Raw genomic sequence first — 18,095 nt, forward strand, 5'->3', positions numbered from 1 at the left:
CGTCACCTTGTTCCACCTATGCCCTGGCTTTCCTCTGTGCCTAGAGAGAGCATGGCAGAGGAAGGGCTTAACACGGGGGCCCAACATGGGGGCACATAGCAGGCTATGTATTTGTGCCAAGGTGTATTTTTCTTGTTGTATGGCAGTGTTTCTCCAGTCAGTTCTACTTATTTGATGTATTTTTAAATACAGTATATGTTTTATTTCAAGAACTAAAGAACCATATTGACTGAGATGTGCACTCTTGTTTTAGTTTGACCACTGGCTTCCATCCATATCTCTCTGGTTTTGAGCATACGCATTTCAGCTGTGTTTCAGCTATTAGGATATCTAAGCTGTGGTGGCGGATGGTGTTGTGTGTTGTGTTAGTAAATAATAACGGACCAGCGAAGGGCCTCGTTGACAGCTGTGGATCCAGAGAGCAGCTTTTGTCTTTGCTAGACAACTTAACTCCATTTAAACGGATATCTCCGGCAAACTATGTAATTAAATGCCTGGCTTGAAAACGCGTGTGTGAAATGAACAGATTTAAGCTTTCTCTTTAGTGATAAAACGGGTCTAATGGACTTTATCACAACCATATGCGAGGACTCTACAGTGCTAAACTGCAAAAAAATACATTGGCTGTGGCAAGATAGATTTTCATAATCCCGGTTCGTTTTTGCTTTTTATACTATTTTTTGTTGTTGTGTGTTGATTTGATTTCAAAGTGATATATCCTACAAACTATATAATTAAATGCCTGGCTTGTAAACACAGATTTCAGCTTTCTCTTTGGTGATGAAATGGGTCTAACTGATTCATTCGCAACCGTATGCGAAGATGTAGTTACACAGCTACAAAACCCCCGTAGGCTTTGGCCAGATAATAACGGTTTATACATGTAACTGTTGAATTTTTGGTATTCATTTATTTGGAGTATGAATAGATCTTTTTACGTGTGTTATTTCATTTTCACTATAGCTTTTTTTAAATGATAGATTCATCCTTTTACACCAATGATCCATTCTATTTTATTCTGTTATATTATATTATTTGTGCCATGTGGTATATGTAAGAAACAGTTGTTACACCCAGTTACACCATATGACAGCGCACCTTGACTTGGAGGTGCCACGTGGCCAAGACGCCCTCTCCATCAGGAGAGGTGGTGAGGAGAGGGGTGACGTGTGTGCCTGCATCCGTATGTGTGTGTGTGTCTGTGCGCATCTGTGTGTGTGTCTGGCAGCATACTTTTTGATGTGAGGTCTTACTTGGGTTTACTTGAGGTGTAGAGTATCGCCATGACGGCTCGTCGGGCTATTTCAGCGTGACATTTATAGGTGGCCATTTTATCTGTGGAATTAATTGAGGAAACTTTTTTAGCTATTTTTTGTCCGAGGTTAAGTATTTTTAAGTCGTTGGATTGAGGATTTGACTGAGTGATAGCCATCTATAGCGAGAAAATATGGAGCTCATGTCCCATCATGTTTTTTGTGTTGCGTGTCTGCTTTTTCACTATTTTGATTCAAACTGACAACTTGGAATAGGCCTCCGTCCCTTTCCACTATAAACATGTTCACATTTCTTCCTTGGAACAACACACTGATGCCTATTGCATTGCACCAACAAACATATGTCTCTATTGTAAACTGTTGTTAGGCAACACCTTTTATCATTGTCAACTGTTGTTAGGCAACAACTTTTATTGGAGATTTAAAAGCGTTTGATGTGAATTGTGGAACTCCTACAAAAAACTAGCCTGGCTCCCGACCTGTCTGTTCGGTCTTACCAAGTTGGCAAGCACAAACAGATATGGGACCAGGCTAGAAAGGCTTCCACAGAAACCTATGTATCTGTTTGACACCCTTTTATTAACGAGGCCTTTTATCATGTCAGTGGTGTGCTAATGTTAGCCCTGTAAACACTACACCTGTCCCTGCTACCAACAACCCAACAGATGGAGGTTGTGTTGTTCCTAGCAAAATACAAGCCTTGCAGGGTAGCCTATAGAAAAATGCCTTTGGTGGTCTGTTAAAAAATATATAATCGTCAACAGACACTCTATCAGCTAAACTGTCAACTAGTCTATGGCATGGTTTGAGAATTTTGTGATTTTGTAGTAGTACACTTGAATATCAAGTTAAAAATGATTATAACATAATGATTTGCGTTCATAGCCTAGGTCTTTGCAATTTGTTTTTCTCAAACTCAAAGTACCTGATACAAACACTGCTGATATCTTCATTTATCTTTAGTAGCAGTACTGATATGCAGAGTCCAATTAATTATAGGGCTGAACTACAATGCATTATACATGAAAACAATATGCAAAAGTGTCTTTCATTTAACGGCCAAACGTAATAACTGAAACAGAATTGAGACCTCAAGCACACACACAGATCCACAGGAGGGCTTGGCGGTGCAGAGAGGTTGAGTTCTAAACCAAGGGGACTCCACGGCGATCCAAGGCGTGGCCGGGCCCTCTGTTTTAGGAACGTGGTCAGCACCCTGGTCGTACAACGACAAGGATCTAACGTTCATCCAACGTTGGATAAACAAACAGGAATGTCTCTCGAGGGGAACAGCACGCTGCTAGTCATAACGTTTGGTTGAGAGTGTAAAGTGTAGAGTTCAAAATTAAACGTTGAGAGTGTAAAGTGTATAGTTCAATATTAAATGTTTAGTTGAGAGTGTAAAGTGTATAGTTCAAACTTAAACGTTTGGTTGAGAGTGTAAAGTGTAGAGTTCAAAATGAAACGTTTGGTTGAGAGTGTAAAGTGTATAGTTCAAAATTAAACGTTTGGTTGAGAGTGTAAAGTGTAGAGTTCAAAATTAAACGTTTGGTTGAGAGTGTAAAGTGTAGAGTTCAAAATGAAACGTTTGGTTGAGAGTGTAAAGTGTAGAGTTCAAAATTAAACGTTTGGTTGAGAGTGTAAAGTGTAGAGTTCAAAATGAAACGTTTGGTTGAGAGTGTAAAGTGTAGAGTTCAAAATGAAACGTTTGGTTGAGAGTGTAAAGTGGTCCATTAAATCGCAGTCAGTGTCTGGTGAGCATCATTTAAAAGCTTGGTCTATTGCAAACATGACTAGCTAAGTTATAAAATAGGATCTTACAGTGTAAGGCTTTCACACGGCAATTCAGAGAAGCAGATCCTACATTTAGTGCGCATGGAATAGAGTCATGAGAGCATTCAGATGCGTGGTCCGCGGCACATTGTCTTCACAATACAACAAACAGACTCATTCTGTTCAGGACAACCCAGGGTATAACACCATGTCATCTTGTAACTGGACATCAAACATGATATGGACATGTGAAGTGCACATTTGGACTGACAGATGTTTGGCTTGCTTGTATGACATCGAAGCGGTATTTATAACAATCCTCATCGTCTCATCTTTCAAAATACATAGAGTCCTCGTAATTTTCAGAATTTACCTCATTCAGACAACCAAACGTTTGCAAAAAGTTGGCCAATTAGCGTGAGGGATGGTTGTCATCATGTTCAGAATGGTTGTCAGTCAAAACCCATTCATAGCTGTGAAGCGCAAAGCCTGAGCTCTGACGTCATGTATAGCATGTTACTGTACAGCCACTGCTCTCCAATTTAAGCGCTTATTAGTGTCCAAATCTGCTACTTTCAACCCGTATACGGGTATGGGTGTAAAGGGCTGTGTTCTTTATTAGTGGTTTGTCTATGGGGCGGAACTACTGCTGAGACTGCTGAGAGTGAAAGTGGGAATTTGCAAGCATGTTTGATTGACTCTCGGTAGCAGTATCAAAACATTCACTGGTGCACGAAAACATCTCTCTCTCTCGATCTCTCTTTTTTTTCATCTGTCTTTCTTGTAATTGATTGCAAAGTCAATATCAATTGAACACTGACATCAAAGACCATCACATGTAAACCATGTGATAAACATCACAATGTCATATCATTCCAGTCACACGTTTCAAATGTGGTTTACTAGCCACAATGACATTTGCCAGGCCGGGCCTTTGGTAACTTGACTAACTGCCTCATGTATTACAATTGTAACTTCACTTCAGTTCCTGATGAATAGGTCACCAGACCACAAATACTATTTGAAATCTTTCAAATACTAACAGTTTGCTCTAGTCTGCCTTGAGTGCCAGATGGGCGGGGATTGCACTTTTACAACTATTCTATTGGTTCCATCGCGCTAGGTGAAGCTCAAGTAAGCCCAGATAAAGTATTAGAAATAGTATTTGAACCCAGATCTGAAGGTCAGATAGTGTGTGATTGTAATACAATCTCCCAACAGAAACGCAGCTCCCCGTACCCCAGTAAACCCAATCACGTTTACGAGATGTGTAAATCATCTGCCATTGTCAGCCTCCACACACTAATCAACAGCAACACTCCAGTCCATCCACAGCTGTTGTAGATCAGCTAAATTAGTAATATACACACTAACAATGTCCAATGTCAACGTAAGGACCAGTGGTTCCTTTTGGTCATTTTGGGGATCATTTATTTTTTTAAATCTGCAATACACTACAGTACATAGATTTATATTACAGAAACTGTCTTTAACCACTGATACAATGTCAGGCTTTTTTTTGTTACACCCTTCCAATGGTTACAATTGAAGCAAGGGGTAATGTCATTGCTACTGCAGGTAGCCTAGTGGTTAGAGCGTTGGGCCAGTAACCGAAAGGTTGCTAGATCAAATCCCCGAGCTGACAAAGTAAAAATCTGTCATTCTGCCCCTGAACAAGCCAGTTAACCCACTGTTCCTAGGCTGCCATTGTAAATAAGAATTTGTTCTTAACTGACTTGCCTAGTTAAATAAAGGTTAAATAAAAAAATGCTACAGCAGTGTTTAAGAAGTGTTGACACCTTTCCACAGCCCAAGAACATTTACACCGTATGACCCTCAAGTCAGGGGTAAGGCTCAGGCTGTATAAAGGTATGAACAAGTCTAGCCCATAACCACTGATACAAGGTCAGACAGGCATCCTCCTAATGGTTTATGACTAGGGTAATCTGATCCAAGATCCTAAAGCTGTGTTTAAGAAGCGTCAACGTCTTCCCCAAGCCCAGAAACAGACACTGTTTGACCCTCAATATATGGATCCAAAGGATGTAAAAGCATGAACAAGTGTCCAGATCGCTGGACCACATATTTCCAAGGCAAACACTCTGACTGATACAACCCCGAAGACCGGCCGGGCCGGTGGCAAGACTCTTGTTCCCTCTTTCACCTCAAGGACATTAACAGCCTGTTGCTGTCTATTTTTGTTGCTGTTTACTGACTGGGCTGCTGTGACCTTTCGTGTGTGTGTGTGTGTGTGTGTGTGTGTGTGTGTGTGTGTGTGTGTGTACGTGGGTGTGTGCACGTTAACTAGCTAGCTTAGCCTAGTGGTAGTTGGCACAGAGCCGCAAATAGAATTATCACTCTCGCATCTGAAACCGTTAAAATCAGGTGGCGGGCCAGACGCAGTTAAACGACAGTTATTTAACCCTGTAGGCAATCAGGGCTTTGGATAGATTAACATTGGGGATAGCGGATTAGTCTAGGGTAGCAGCACAGTAGCAGTGTTCTTCACATAAACTACCTACTGATCTTGGGGTGTAACGTTTTGCTTCTAATCTTAGGTTTTATGGGATGAGTCCAGGGTAGCAGCACAGTAGCAATGTTCTTTTCACAAACTGTATACTAATCTTTGGTTGTAACATGTTGGTTCTAATGTTGGGGTGTAACATGTTGGTTCTAATCTTGGGGTGTAACATGTTGGTTCTAATGTTGGGGTATAACATGTTGGTTCTAATGTTGGGGTGTAACATCTTGGTTCTAATGTTGGGGTGTAACATCTTGGTTCTAATCTTGGGGTGTAACATGTTGGTTCTAATGTTGGGGTGTAACATCTTGGTTCTAATCTTGGGGTGTAACATCTTGGTTCTAATCTTCTGGTGTAACATCTTGGTTCTAATCTTGTGGTGTAACATCTTGGTTCTAATCTTGGGGTGTAACATCTTGGTTCTAATCTTGGGGTGTAACATGTTGGTTCTAATGTTGGGGTGTAACATCTTGGTTCTAATCTTGGGGTGTAACATCTTGGTTCTAATGTTGGAGTGTAACATCTTGGTTCTAATCTTGTGGTGTAACATCTTGGTTCTAATCTTGGGGTGTAACATCTTGGTTCTAATGTTGGGGTGTAACATCTTGGTTCTAATCTTGTGGTGTAACATCTTGGTTCTAATCTTGGGGTGTAACATCTTGATTCTAATGTTGGGGTGTAACATCTTGGTTCTAATCTTGGGTTAAGGGGAGGATTATAGGGTAGCAGCATAGTAGCAATGTTCTTTTGACACAACTTTCCCAACTCATCACATCTACTAGTATTGTCTAGTTTTCTGTCTACTATCAAATGTAGCAGCATTCCTTATTGGAAATAGGTAGCTATACAGATACGCTGGTAAGAGTTCCCCCATTTTAGCCTGTGACCTGGTGTATAGGGACCATCAAGCACAATGCAAGTTGGGGGCAGTGAAAGGAAACTTTAAAAACAGAGCAACATCAGTACTTCAATATCCCTGTCCCCCTATCCTCTCTACCTCTTGTAAAACATCTGTTGGTGCTAGATTTCCTCTGTACAAGTTCCTTATAAAAACAACACCATCCCTGGCCCTGGCTACTGTTACTGACAGGCCCAGACCCAGGAGAATCAGATACCAGACTGTCGCACATGTGTGCCTGTCTGTCAGGCAGGCTGGGCGGCCCGTTCCTGGGGTAGAATCATGGTTCTCTGGGTAGTATCATGGTTAAGGACAGTTTAGGCCCGTCAGGCTAAGGGTTGCAAAACTACCGGTAATTTACAAAAGTTAACAGAACTTCAGTAATTTTGGTAATTAACAGGTAATCTGTGGAAATCTATGGTAACTTTGGTAATTTATACTTTAATAACTTTTTTTTTAAGTAGTCATTTTTTATATATGTATCCATATTGTCCAGTTTCAAGAGAAAATAGCCTAAATAATGAAAAAAGCTTCTAATCAACAATGGCATTATTTTCAATTAACTCTGCAACTCTTCCAACTATTGACTTTTTTCAAAACTGCAAAACATTTACAACAAAGACATATTGGCATAGTAAAATAAATAACTGTGTGTAAAAATAAATAAAGGATACTTCATGCTGAAACGCTCATATTTAACACCAATGGTATTCACTAAGTTGATGGTTTATATTTAGCATGTTGTACAGCTTTGTCATTCTATTTCTCTGTTTTAAAATCATCATTTTATTATGTTATATATTTTACATGTGATAACGCCACACTGAGGGCCAGAGATAATCTTAAATACCTAAAAAGGCCGCTATAAAATTCCATAAATGCCTTTAAAGTTACCAAACTTGTGGTAGTGTACTGGTAAACTTAGAAAGTTACCACTAATATACCCTCCCTTTGCAACCCTAGTCAGGCTACAGTGTTGTTCTTACATGTAAAGGTAATTTTTCCAGAAGAATTCCAGCACTACCGGACATTTTACAGAAGGCAGAGAGGACAAAGGGTAGAGGTAAGAGGTAAGAGGGGGACTGTCTGTCAGGCTAGCTGGGCAGCCTGTCTCTGGGGTAATGTCATGGTTACGGACAGATCAGGTCTGATAGGCTGCAGTGTTGTTGTTCTTATAAATCTGATCGGAAGAAATCCAGCACTACCTGACATATTGTACAGTAGAGAGGGCAGAGGTTAGGGGAGAACATGGAGGGATTTATGACCGTCCTGGGTAATATCATGGTCACCCAAACCCCCGGCTGTCAGGGACTGTCTGTCAGTGGTGTTTTATGTGACACATAAACACATTTTGCTTTGAAGTGATCTGAAGGTGAAAGTTAGGGTTAGGAACGATCCCGGTTTGGCCTGGAATTTCCAAATCCAAATCAAATCAAATTGTATTTGTCACATTCTTTGTAAACAACAGGTGTAGTCTAACAGCGAAATACTTAGTTACGGGTCCTTTTTCCAACGATGCAGAATGAAAGATTACAGATACATAAAAAATAAAGATATGTTAAATGTCTTCCTGTAAGTGAACATTAAATGTCTGAGTAGTGTACAGTACCATATGTTACTGTATATCCAGTGCTGTATCAACTGAACAACACAGTGGTTGATATATTCCATAGGTTGACCCATGATGCTGATTCCCATTACATCTGGTGTCCTAGCTGTTAGGGAAAAGTGTTGACGCCCTCTTCATTCACTTACTTTGTTGGCCATTAGTCAGTCAGACGAGAGGCCAATGGTTTTTACCTCAGAGCTGAGTGCTGCCCCTGGGTGTAAATTACACCACTCTGAGAGGGAGAGCGAGGGGGGAGGTAGGGAGGAGGTGGGGGAGAGGAGCGGGGGGTTGCTATACTTGGCAATCCAGAGGGATTAGTGGCAAAGATGACTAGGATGTCTGGGTCGGGTGTGTGTGTGTGTGTGTGTGTGGTGTGTGTGTGGTGTGTGTGTGTGGTGTGTGTGTGTGTGTGTGTGTGTGTGTGTGTGTGTGTGTGTGTGTGTGTGTGTGTGTGTGTGTGTGTGTGTGTGTGTGTGTGTGTGTGTGTGTGTGCTATGTATGTCTGTACCTGGTCAGCTGACATGTTCCCAAATCCAAGCGAGAAAGCTCTCATTATTATTGTCACGCTGTCACGGCGACCGTGTCGCTTCACCAGGGATCTATTTATATCAGAGCCACTGAGGTGGAGAGATACGCTCTAAGAGTGTGAGTGATAATGTTGAAGTGCTTTGACATTAGAGAGGAAATAGTTCCCCACAGTCTAGTCTAGGTCTACAGTCTGTGGCTGAAGTAGGTTCAAACATTTTCATTGACCTTAAAAAAGTTTTTTTATATTTGTAATTTTAGATAAGAGCATACCTGTAATTGACTATTTTAATCAGACTTTTACTAGTGTAAATAATACATGAAATACAGTGAAATATTACACAAATCGTATGATGTTTTAACAGTAATAAACATACTGATGCATTTTTCTTATTTCTCTTTATTTTAGCCATTTCCACCCAGGAAATCAATCACAGGACGGGTCGTCCACATCTGCAACCTCCCCGAGGGCAGCTGCACAGAGAATGATGTCATCAACCTGGGACTGCCCTTCGGGAAAGTCACCAACTACATCCTCATGCGCTCTACCCACCAGGTACAGTACAATGTTATTCTCTTAAAACATGAGTGTACAACTCCAAACACAAGTACACAACTCCAAACACAAGTACACAACTCCAGTCCTCCAGTCCCAGAAGGGCCAGAAAGTGAGCTCGTTTTTGGTCTTACCTGATGATTATTAAAAGGTGAATTAAACGATTAACTTAACAACTGAGGCCTACCCAGACAGACTTCCCACAGTGAGCCCTAGTCGTTGGAAATGCCTCAAAGAACAAACCTGTGGTTTCGCTTTACCCTCACAGCTACTGCCATTAGCCCTGTGGGATATCACTGCAGAACAAATACTCACTAATGTATACAGCACCACTAAGGAGTCAAGTCACACTTCAATGAACAAAGAACTGCCATGGAGAAACGCAAACCAAAGGAAGTGTGGCCCTTTGCGAACGTCTTGAAATAACCCTCGGTTGCTATGGACCAGATACCCCATTTCCCCCCCTCACAAACGTCTACTGCTCTACGGTGGAGTCTAGTCACAATATTAGTCACATATATTTGTTGGGAGAAAAGGGTCAATGCCCTTGACAACTGGAGCAGTTCTCTAATGTCTTCAAATACCCCTGTGTTGCAATGCACCAGTACCCCTGTGTTGCTATGCACCAATACCCCTGTGGTGCTATGGACCAATACGCCTGTGTTGCTATGCACCAGTACCCCTGTGTTGCTATGGACCAATACGCCTGTGTTGCTATGGACCAGTACCCCTGTGTTGCTATGGACCAATACGCCTGTGTTGCTATGGACCAGTACCCCTGTGTTGCTATGGACCAGTACCCCTGTGTTGCTATGGACCAGTACCCCTGTGTTGCTATGGACCAATACGCCTGTGTTGCTATGGACCAATACGCCTGTGTTGCTATGGACCAGTACCCCTGTGTTGCTATGGACCAGTACCCCTGTGTTGCTATGGACCAGTACCCCTGTGTTGCTATGGACCAGTACCCCTGTGTTGCTTTGGACCAGATGAATTGTTTCCACTTCATATTATCTTGTAATACGATAAGATGCCTTTTTCGCCTACGGTTTCATGGACCATTTTCTATTGTAATGTGATAATGATGTCTTTTTTTCCTATGGTCCATCCAACCATTTTATCACAGAACATGATGTCTCACTCAGTCTCTAGAATTTCATTTATCAGACACTGTATTAAAATGACTCATTAATGTCACCCACATCACATTCAAGGGGCTCGACTACACTAAAATCATGGGTGTTGGTTACCCAGAAATGTATCTGAGCAGATTGTAACTGTCTTTTTGATTTATGAGGCCAATGAAATATGATAAGCTGGCTGGGATATAGAAGATTTGCTCGCACCTTGTTTGACATATGTTATTGCAAAAATTTTATTTGAAAAAAAGGACGTTAAACTGTCACAAACAGTTGTCTAACACTGGTGTCTTTCTCTCACTCCACTCAACTGCTGTTGTGCCCTTGAACAAGGCACTTAAGCCCTAAAATCTGCATGGGGCGTTGCAGCCTGCACTGTGAATACCCTCTGCGCAAACATCTCCAACCTGTGTGTGTGTGTTTGCATGCCTTTAGAAGGGGTTGGGGGTAAAATGTAAGACACATTTTCTTGGACTGTAAGGGAAAATGGATCAATAAAGTATTCGTGCTCTTCCTCTTCCTCTTCACTCCACAGGCGTTTGTGGAGATGGCGTACATTGAGGCGGCCCAGGCTATGGTTCAATATTACCAGCTGACTCCAGCCACGATCAACGATCAGAAACTACTGATCAGGATGTCCAAGAGATACAAGGAGCTTCAGCTCAAGGTGAGTTGTACTGGGTTGACATTGTGGTGTTGAAATGTTTATTACAGTTGTTATTTAGCTCACACCAACTGTGTTCTTTATCTACTGTACAGTATCATGTTATGGTGTAAAACGCTCTGTTCATACAGAAACCAGGTAAAGACGTTGATTCAATCATCCAGGATATCAACTCTCTGAGGGAAAGGGACGAGATGCAGGAGATTGATCAGTAAGGCGACTTGTTTCATTCTTTCCTTGTACATTTTCTTAGCGGCAATTTTTTGTTGTAATATGCGATTGTCTATGTACGATCGATCCCCTGTAGAAAACAACAAATAATGGATGAAATTATCCAACACTACTTCCTGACTACAAACTGCATATTAATTATATTATTTCCTCCCAGCTACATGCCAGAGAGAGCGCGGTCCCGTAGTCCCATCAGCCGCTCTCTGAGCCCTCGCTCCCACAGCCCCAGCTTTACCTCCTGTAGTTCAGCCCACAGCCCGCAGGGGACACCCTGCCGAGGAGGCCCGGAACGGGGCTCCTGGACCGCCAAACACATGAGAAGGGGGGATGAGGACAGAGAACGAGAGAGGGAAAGGGAGGAGGTTCCATGGAGGAACGGAGGTACAGAGGATGACGACAGGCTGAACGGGAGGATGCAGGATCGACGGAACAAGCCGTACCTGAAACGCTCCGACCGAGACCGGATCAGTCCCAGATCAGCGGACGAAAGAGGAGGAGGAAGAGGGGAGGGGATGAGGGGGGGAAACAGGGGGGGAGACTGGTACCCCCACCCGCGGGGTAGCCCTCAGGGGATGCCCCCCTTCCCTTCGTACAGGAACATGGATGAGGACTCCTACAAAACACAACACGTGTACAAGTCAGAGAAGCCCCTGAGGCCACAGTACCAGAGACATGAGGAGAGAGTCAAGTCAAAGAGGAGGGATGGAGGGGACTACCACAGATCCAGACACTCAGAGTCAGAGCTGGGAGAGGAGTCTCTACCCACCAGGACAGGAGAAGACAGAAGACAGAGAGGAGTGTCCCCGACATGGGGAAGGAGCGAGAAACCCACCATGAGACACGGGACGGAGAAACCGGAAATAGAGATTACTGAAAATAACGTAAGTGATAGGATTTTTTTTTTAAGTAAATAAGATTTATACGTAAATCAGAAGTTGGACATGTACAGTATATCTTATTTACAAACAAATGCCATATCATTACAGGGAGAAACCGCTGAGGATCAGCGATCCAAAGAGAAGTCTGTTTCTCCTCAACGAAGTGGCAAGCATGAGAGAGAAAAAGACAGCGAGGCGGAGGAGTGGGAGAGTGGGGACGACACGGAGGGTGAGTGCTGGTACCCCAAGAACATGGAGGAGCTGGTCACAGTGGACGAGGTAGGAGAGGACGACTCCATCATCGAACCGGACCTCCCTGAGCTGCAGGAGCACGAGGACGGGTCAGCCTCAGACCTCCACAAGGATCCTACGGAGGAGGAGGAGGAGGAGGAGGAGGAAGAGGAGAAGGAGGGGGAGGAGGCTCCACGATCAACCTCCACCCCCAGTCCCAGGCCCTGCTCTGAGAAGGAGTTAGCCCAGAGAGAGGATACCGAGTTGGGCAGAGGAGGTGGGGTAGGTGGGGTGGTGGATCCTATACCTACAGAGGAGAAAGATGGGGAAATTAGCACAAACCCCAGCCCCACAGACCAGTCACTGCCACAGCCACAGCCACAGCCACAGCCACAGCCACAGCCACAGCTACAGTCACAGCCACAGCCACAGCCACAGCCACAGCTACCCATCCCAGTAGCCTCAGAACAGCTCAGTTCAGATCTGGATGATTTCCCCAACCCGGAGTTCAAGGCAGCCCTGGAAGAGACGTGTTTGGAAGCTGAAGTACTGAAGAGTGGAGCGCCGACGCAGGAGCTGGCGCAAACCAATCACGCTGGTGCGTATGAAAGCAGCAAGACCCAGGATGTAATACACAAGATGGAGGACGTGGGGAGGGAAGTAACGGTCATGGAGCCAGACATACAGCAGCACAAGGCTGAGACTCCTAGAGGTACAAATCAAATAAGCCAGTATCGGGATTCTGAATCGTCATCCTTGTTTCCTGTTTATTATTGTACAGATGTTATTCTTCTAGATTTTATAGGTAACTTATGTTCACTTCTCATTTACAGTCATCCAGAATTCAACACATGTCCCACGTCCTATAAACCTGATAGACATAGGGGCTCCCTCACCTTCTAGAGGGCAGGAGAAGATTATCAGTGAACACAGCATCCCTCTGGGTAAGGACCAAACTACTTTTATTTACATGAAGTATTGTTGTTGTTGTATGTATGCTATCTGCAATGTCATTTTAAGCCCAGTAACAATTGCCCCTTGGCCTTGGGGACAAATAAAGCTTATTGAATATAATATGATTATTAATCAACAACCTGTTATACCAATGCTATCTTTACCTGGAGTGAAAGAGCGCATGTGGTAGCATCAGCTGGCCAATTGTTGAGAGCACGGTGTTAAACGCACCCCTGAGATGTGTTTATTTAGGCCTGGAATGACATAGGCACACATGACCTACTGTGCCTCGTTGGTGAACGCTACACATGAGTGGACAATGATGGCCTTCGAGTGTGTGTGTGTGTGTGCACCGTGTGTGTGTATGTGCATCGTGTGTGTGTGCACCGTGTGTGTGTGTGTATGTGCATCGTGTGTGTGTGTGCTGTGTGCTGTGTGTGTGTGTGTGTGTGTGTGTGTGTGTGTGTGTGTGTGTGTGTGTGTGTGTGTGTGTGTGTGTGTGTGTGTGTGTGTGTGTGTGTGTGTGTGTGTGTTTGTGTGTGTGTGTGTGTGTACGTGGGTGTGTGTCAGTGTATGTGCACCGTGTGTGTGTGTGTGTTTCACAGCCAAATGCTACGGTCATTGACAGCATGGCTGAGATAGATTCACAATTGAGTGGTGTCTGGCTGCAGCGTTGTGTTCTCCCATGAGAGAGACAGTGACAGTGCAGCTGATCTAGATCAGCTTGAAGAGTTAACAACTTCCCTCTGTCACACTGACAACAAGGCTACTGATGAGGGGTGGAGGGACCATGCTGCCCGCTGACTTTCCTCCTAGCTGCCTTTGAAAACGTGTCTGTTTCAGACCTGGGAGTTAGCCCTGGGTAACCTCTCTAGCCAGTCAGTTACATTGGTAACACTACATTACGTTATTCTAGTCCCAGTGTAGTAACAATCTAATCACATTTGTAACAACTTTTAATAAGAGTTCTAGAGGTACATGGGCTGTGTTCTGATTGGTCTGATGCTGTTGTTTGGTCGGGGGATTCTCTTCTCTAATTGGTCTGCGGCTGCTGTAGGGGTACATGTTCTGTTCTCTGATTGGTTTGTGCTGTTCTAGAGGTGTATTAGCAGTTTTCTGATTGGTGTGTTGCTGTTCTAGGGGTGGAGTTCATCGTGCCCAGTACGGGGTTCTACTGTAAGCTGTGTGGCCTGTTCTACACCAGCGAGGAGACAGCCAAGACCTCTCACTGTCGCAGTACTGTCCACTACAGGAACCTTCAGGTACAGCAACACATTTACTATTAACATAGGTCGTTCTAATTAGACATGGTTATGAGGAAGAGGAAGAGGGGAGGAGGAGGAGGAAGAAGAGGAGGAGCGGGAGGAGGAGGAGGAGGAAGAAGAAGAGGAGGAGAAGGATGAGGAGGAGGAGCAGCAGGAGGAGGAGGAAGAAGAAGAGAAAGAAGGAAGGAAGGGGATGAACGATGATGATGATGATGATGATGATGATGAAGATTTTGATAGCAGGAAACACTAACCCTCTCCATCGTTAACTTACACTGCCCCTTGCAGAAGAGTCATGAACATATGTGCGACATGTATTAGTTATTACGGGGAACGCTTGGAAGCTTATCACTCAGTGACGTCATTGTGAGACCAAAAGTTCAGAAGAATGTCTTTAGAGTTGAGTTACAGTGTGGCACATGTTACCCAACCATGGGACAGAGCACGAGATACAGAGATCAGTCACTCACTATCTCTATTACACACACACACACGTCAAAACTGGCAGCACAATCCAAAGCTTTTTTCCCTCTTCACAGTGGGTGGCGGGGGGGGGGGGGGGGGGTCCTACAGTGGGGTGTCAGAAAATGAGACTTTCGATGAGTGAGTAGAGTAGAGGGTGTTAGTGTGGCGCCCATGGGAGTCTATCCATTACTTTACTTCCTAAAGGCTCCCAGCTGCTCTAGTCCTTCCTGGGGACCTACTTTGTATACAGGCAACGTGTAGACTAACTGGCGGATAGAAAGTCCTACATTTGTTAGACCCATTGTGCTCTTCAAGTAAAGTAAAAACATTCTGAAGGTTCCTTCCCAGTAGGCTCTTGGTTCAGCAGGCCAGGGTATTTCTGTGCGGCTGTGAACAGGCAGTAGAAGGGGCAGCCCATTGACTACAGGAAGGCCCCCTCACAGTGTTGAGTACTGGGAGTTGTATTAGGTTACCTATTAGTGCCCAATGCCCATCCAGGCACATCCACACACACACACACACTCGCACGCAAACACCCCACACACATGCAAAACTGCACAGCTGAAAGCAGCCAGAAGGGGAAAAGATTCCTTCACATTTGATGGATTACATTGCGAGGGTAAAAAACCTCAAGAACAGTTGCGCTGTCCGTCAAAAGCTGAGGGGTTTTGTGTGTGTGATTGTGTGTGTGGGGGCTCCCTGCTGCTGCCCGCTTAGCTGAGAGCAGGCTGGTGATGATGGTTTTAGCCTTTAACAGGACTGGGGAAACACAGTGAATGTAGAAACTAGACAGGTTAATGTCTGTTCAGGAAGCACCTGCCTCTCTCTCAGAACATTCCACTCTCTGAGGTCTCCCTCCTTCACTATTGTGTCAAACAGCAGTAGCTCTGGCTGAGGAGTTTCAGATAAATCAGGTCTCCTTATTTTAAAATTCACAGGAAGTCAGATGGAGTTGTAGTGTATCATAGTGGTAAGTGAAATAAAGGTGAAACGTGGATAGCCGTGTTATAGGCTAAGTATTTGAAGGCAGTTGAATATCCCATTTAAAGGAGAACTCTACAACGACGTACACAAAGCTAACTTTTATATTTGTGCTCTTCACAGAAGTACCTGTCTCAGCTGGCAGAGGAGAGTTTTCTTGGTGCACTAACTGACCCCTCAGCTACAGAGTGACCTCTGACCTATACTCATCATTCGGTACTGTCAAGTACCAGACTGAGTGATCTGAGATTGCCAAGGACCACTCAACGAAGGAGACATGAATAAATGACATATCGGATGGAAGTCACGGTAAAATGCACTGGACCCGGAGAGAAGAGCGATTGCTAAACTCATTGCTAAAAATCAAATCAAACCAAATGTTATTATTCACATGCGCTGAATACAACAGGTGTAGACTTTACCGTGAAATGCTTACTTACGAGCCCATTCCCAACCATGCAGAGTTAAAAAGAAAGAAAAATATTTGCTAAAGAAAATAGTAACACAACAAAATAACAATAACAAGGCTATATACAATGTAGCAATATGTTTGATTTTGTACATAGTATAAAAATACTGTAGTTTAAAAAGGTTAGAGTGTTAATATTTGTGAAAATGAAAACCGGTCACCAAAGATTTGTGTTAAAAATATATTTATCTATCTTTCACCCTTTGATTTATTTGTAGTAGAGAATAAATGTGTTTGTTTTTCATCACAGGAATAAACACAGCCTTCTTTCTAGTAATTATTGTAGAAGTTAGATTCTGTGATATAGTGAACTGAAACTCATCCATATTAGTATTTGTCCTGGTTCTGGTTACATGTTGTTCTATGTAGCTGTACTCCAAATAGTACTACAATCATTTGATTTAACTTTTAATTTTAGTCTGTAAAGTGTTAGGGATATTACATCCTATGTTTTTAGATACAAAGTGCCTTAGAACTTATCTGCCATTGGTAGATGTAGAAGTAATCCTCGGGTTGGTTTCATTCGGATGTTGAATTTTGAATGTATATTTCATTACACAGTGTTTTTGTGTATAACTGGAGGATAGGAAGGCCTACACTTGTTATACCTACTGTGTCTGTTCATTGAGACAAAATGGAATACGGTTCCCGACAGACATGGACAAAGACATATTAGTCTGAAAGATTTGTAACTTTCAAAATACAGAAATCATCCCTGTATGATGCATTTTGCATCAATTTTGAAAGTTACATATCTTGACAACTTAAGTGCTGTAAATGCTTTAGTCCCAAAATTCTGACAAGCAGAACATTTTGGGACTATATCAACAATCGACTAATGAAACAAATACCTAAATATATGTTTTTGTGTTGAATTTTCCTTTAAATTGAGATACAGTTTTGCCAAAGTATCGCCATACGTTTTCTTCAGGTTTTCTTCTATTGTGTTTTGTCCCGTATTTGATTTAATTTAAAAATACTTTGACAACTTTGTGAATTGTAAAGTTTGTCACAATCAGGTTCAATATTTTGCAAATGTCTAAATAATTTATACAGTGCCTTTAAACTGTAGAGAAACTTGAACTGGACCATGTGTGTTATTTAAGAGTTAAATTAAGTGTTAAGAGTTAAATTAAGTGTGATTTTAAGTCAGTATAATATATTGTCGAGGCAGGGTTTGAAACTTGCTCTCTCTCTCTCTGTTTTCTACACTGTGAATTTTGCTCCAAGTTTTAAGATTGTGTTTAAGATTTTGTTGAACTTTTCTTATGGTTATTTTCTGATGCGATCATTTGAATAAAAATGTTAAGAGAGAAAGCTGTTTGTGTATCAGTGGCGGAGGCTGAGGGGAGGACGGCTCATAATAATGGCTGGAACGGCACAAATGGAATGACATCAAACACATGGAAAACATGCGTTTGATGTATTTCATGCCATTCCACCTATTCCACTCCAGCCATTACCACGAGTCCGTCCTCCCCAATTAAGGTGTCACCAACCTCCTGTGGTGTGTGTGTTACCAAGTTAGCAATTTTCTCTATTTTCTCACATTGAATAATGGGATGCAAAATAATGAGTTTAGTTTATTAGACAATTTGGAAAGCAAAACACAGTAAAAAACTATGTGCATAAATAAAATCCTTGCGGATGAGAAAAACTGGT

The 18,095-nt window shown here is 42.8% G+C and overlaps 1 protein-coding gene and 1 non-coding gene across 3 annotated transcripts in view; both read left to right on the forward strand.

Annotated features, from left to right (window-relative positions):
* LOC106564483 (RNA-binding protein 20) overlaps positions 1 to 17,750 on the forward strand; it is a 68,608-nt gene extending 50,858 nt beyond the window's left edge. For both annotated transcript variants that reach the window (XM_045691040.2, XM_045691041.2), the window contains exons 7-14: positions 9,010 to 9,156; positions 10,831 to 10,962; positions 11,091 to 11,170; positions 11,348 to 12,071; positions 12,177 to 13,011; positions 13,133 to 13,243; positions 14,394 to 14,515; positions 16,088 to 17,750. In XM_045691040.2, coding sequence (XP_045546996.2) covers positions 9,010 to 9,156; positions 10,831 to 10,962; positions 11,091 to 11,170; positions 11,348 to 12,071; positions 12,177 to 13,011; positions 13,133 to 13,243; positions 14,394 to 14,515; positions 16,088 to 16,156 — 2,220 coding nt within the window. In that variant the 3' untranslated portion in view covers positions 16,157 to 17,750. The remainder of the gene's footprint in view (positions 1 to 9,009; positions 9,157 to 10,830; positions 10,963 to 11,090; positions 11,171 to 11,347; positions 12,072 to 12,176; positions 13,012 to 13,132; positions 13,244 to 14,393; positions 14,516 to 16,087) is intronic.
* LOC123725785 (small nucleolar RNA SNORA18) lies at positions 9,332 to 9,465 on the forward strand. The gene has a single exon (XR_006758298.1). It is a non-coding gene; the product is annotated as a small nucleolar RNA SNORA18 (small nucleolar RNA).
* Positions 17,751 to 18,095: the final 345 nt, after the last annotated feature.

The sequence above is a fragment of the Salmo salar genome, chromosome 12, assembly GCF_965601325.2.
Source record: "Salmo salar chromosome 12, fSalSal1, whole genome shotgun sequence".
Classification (NCBI taxonomy): Eukaryota; Metazoa; Chordata; class Actinopteri; order Salmoniformes; family Salmonidae; genus Salmo; species Salmo salar.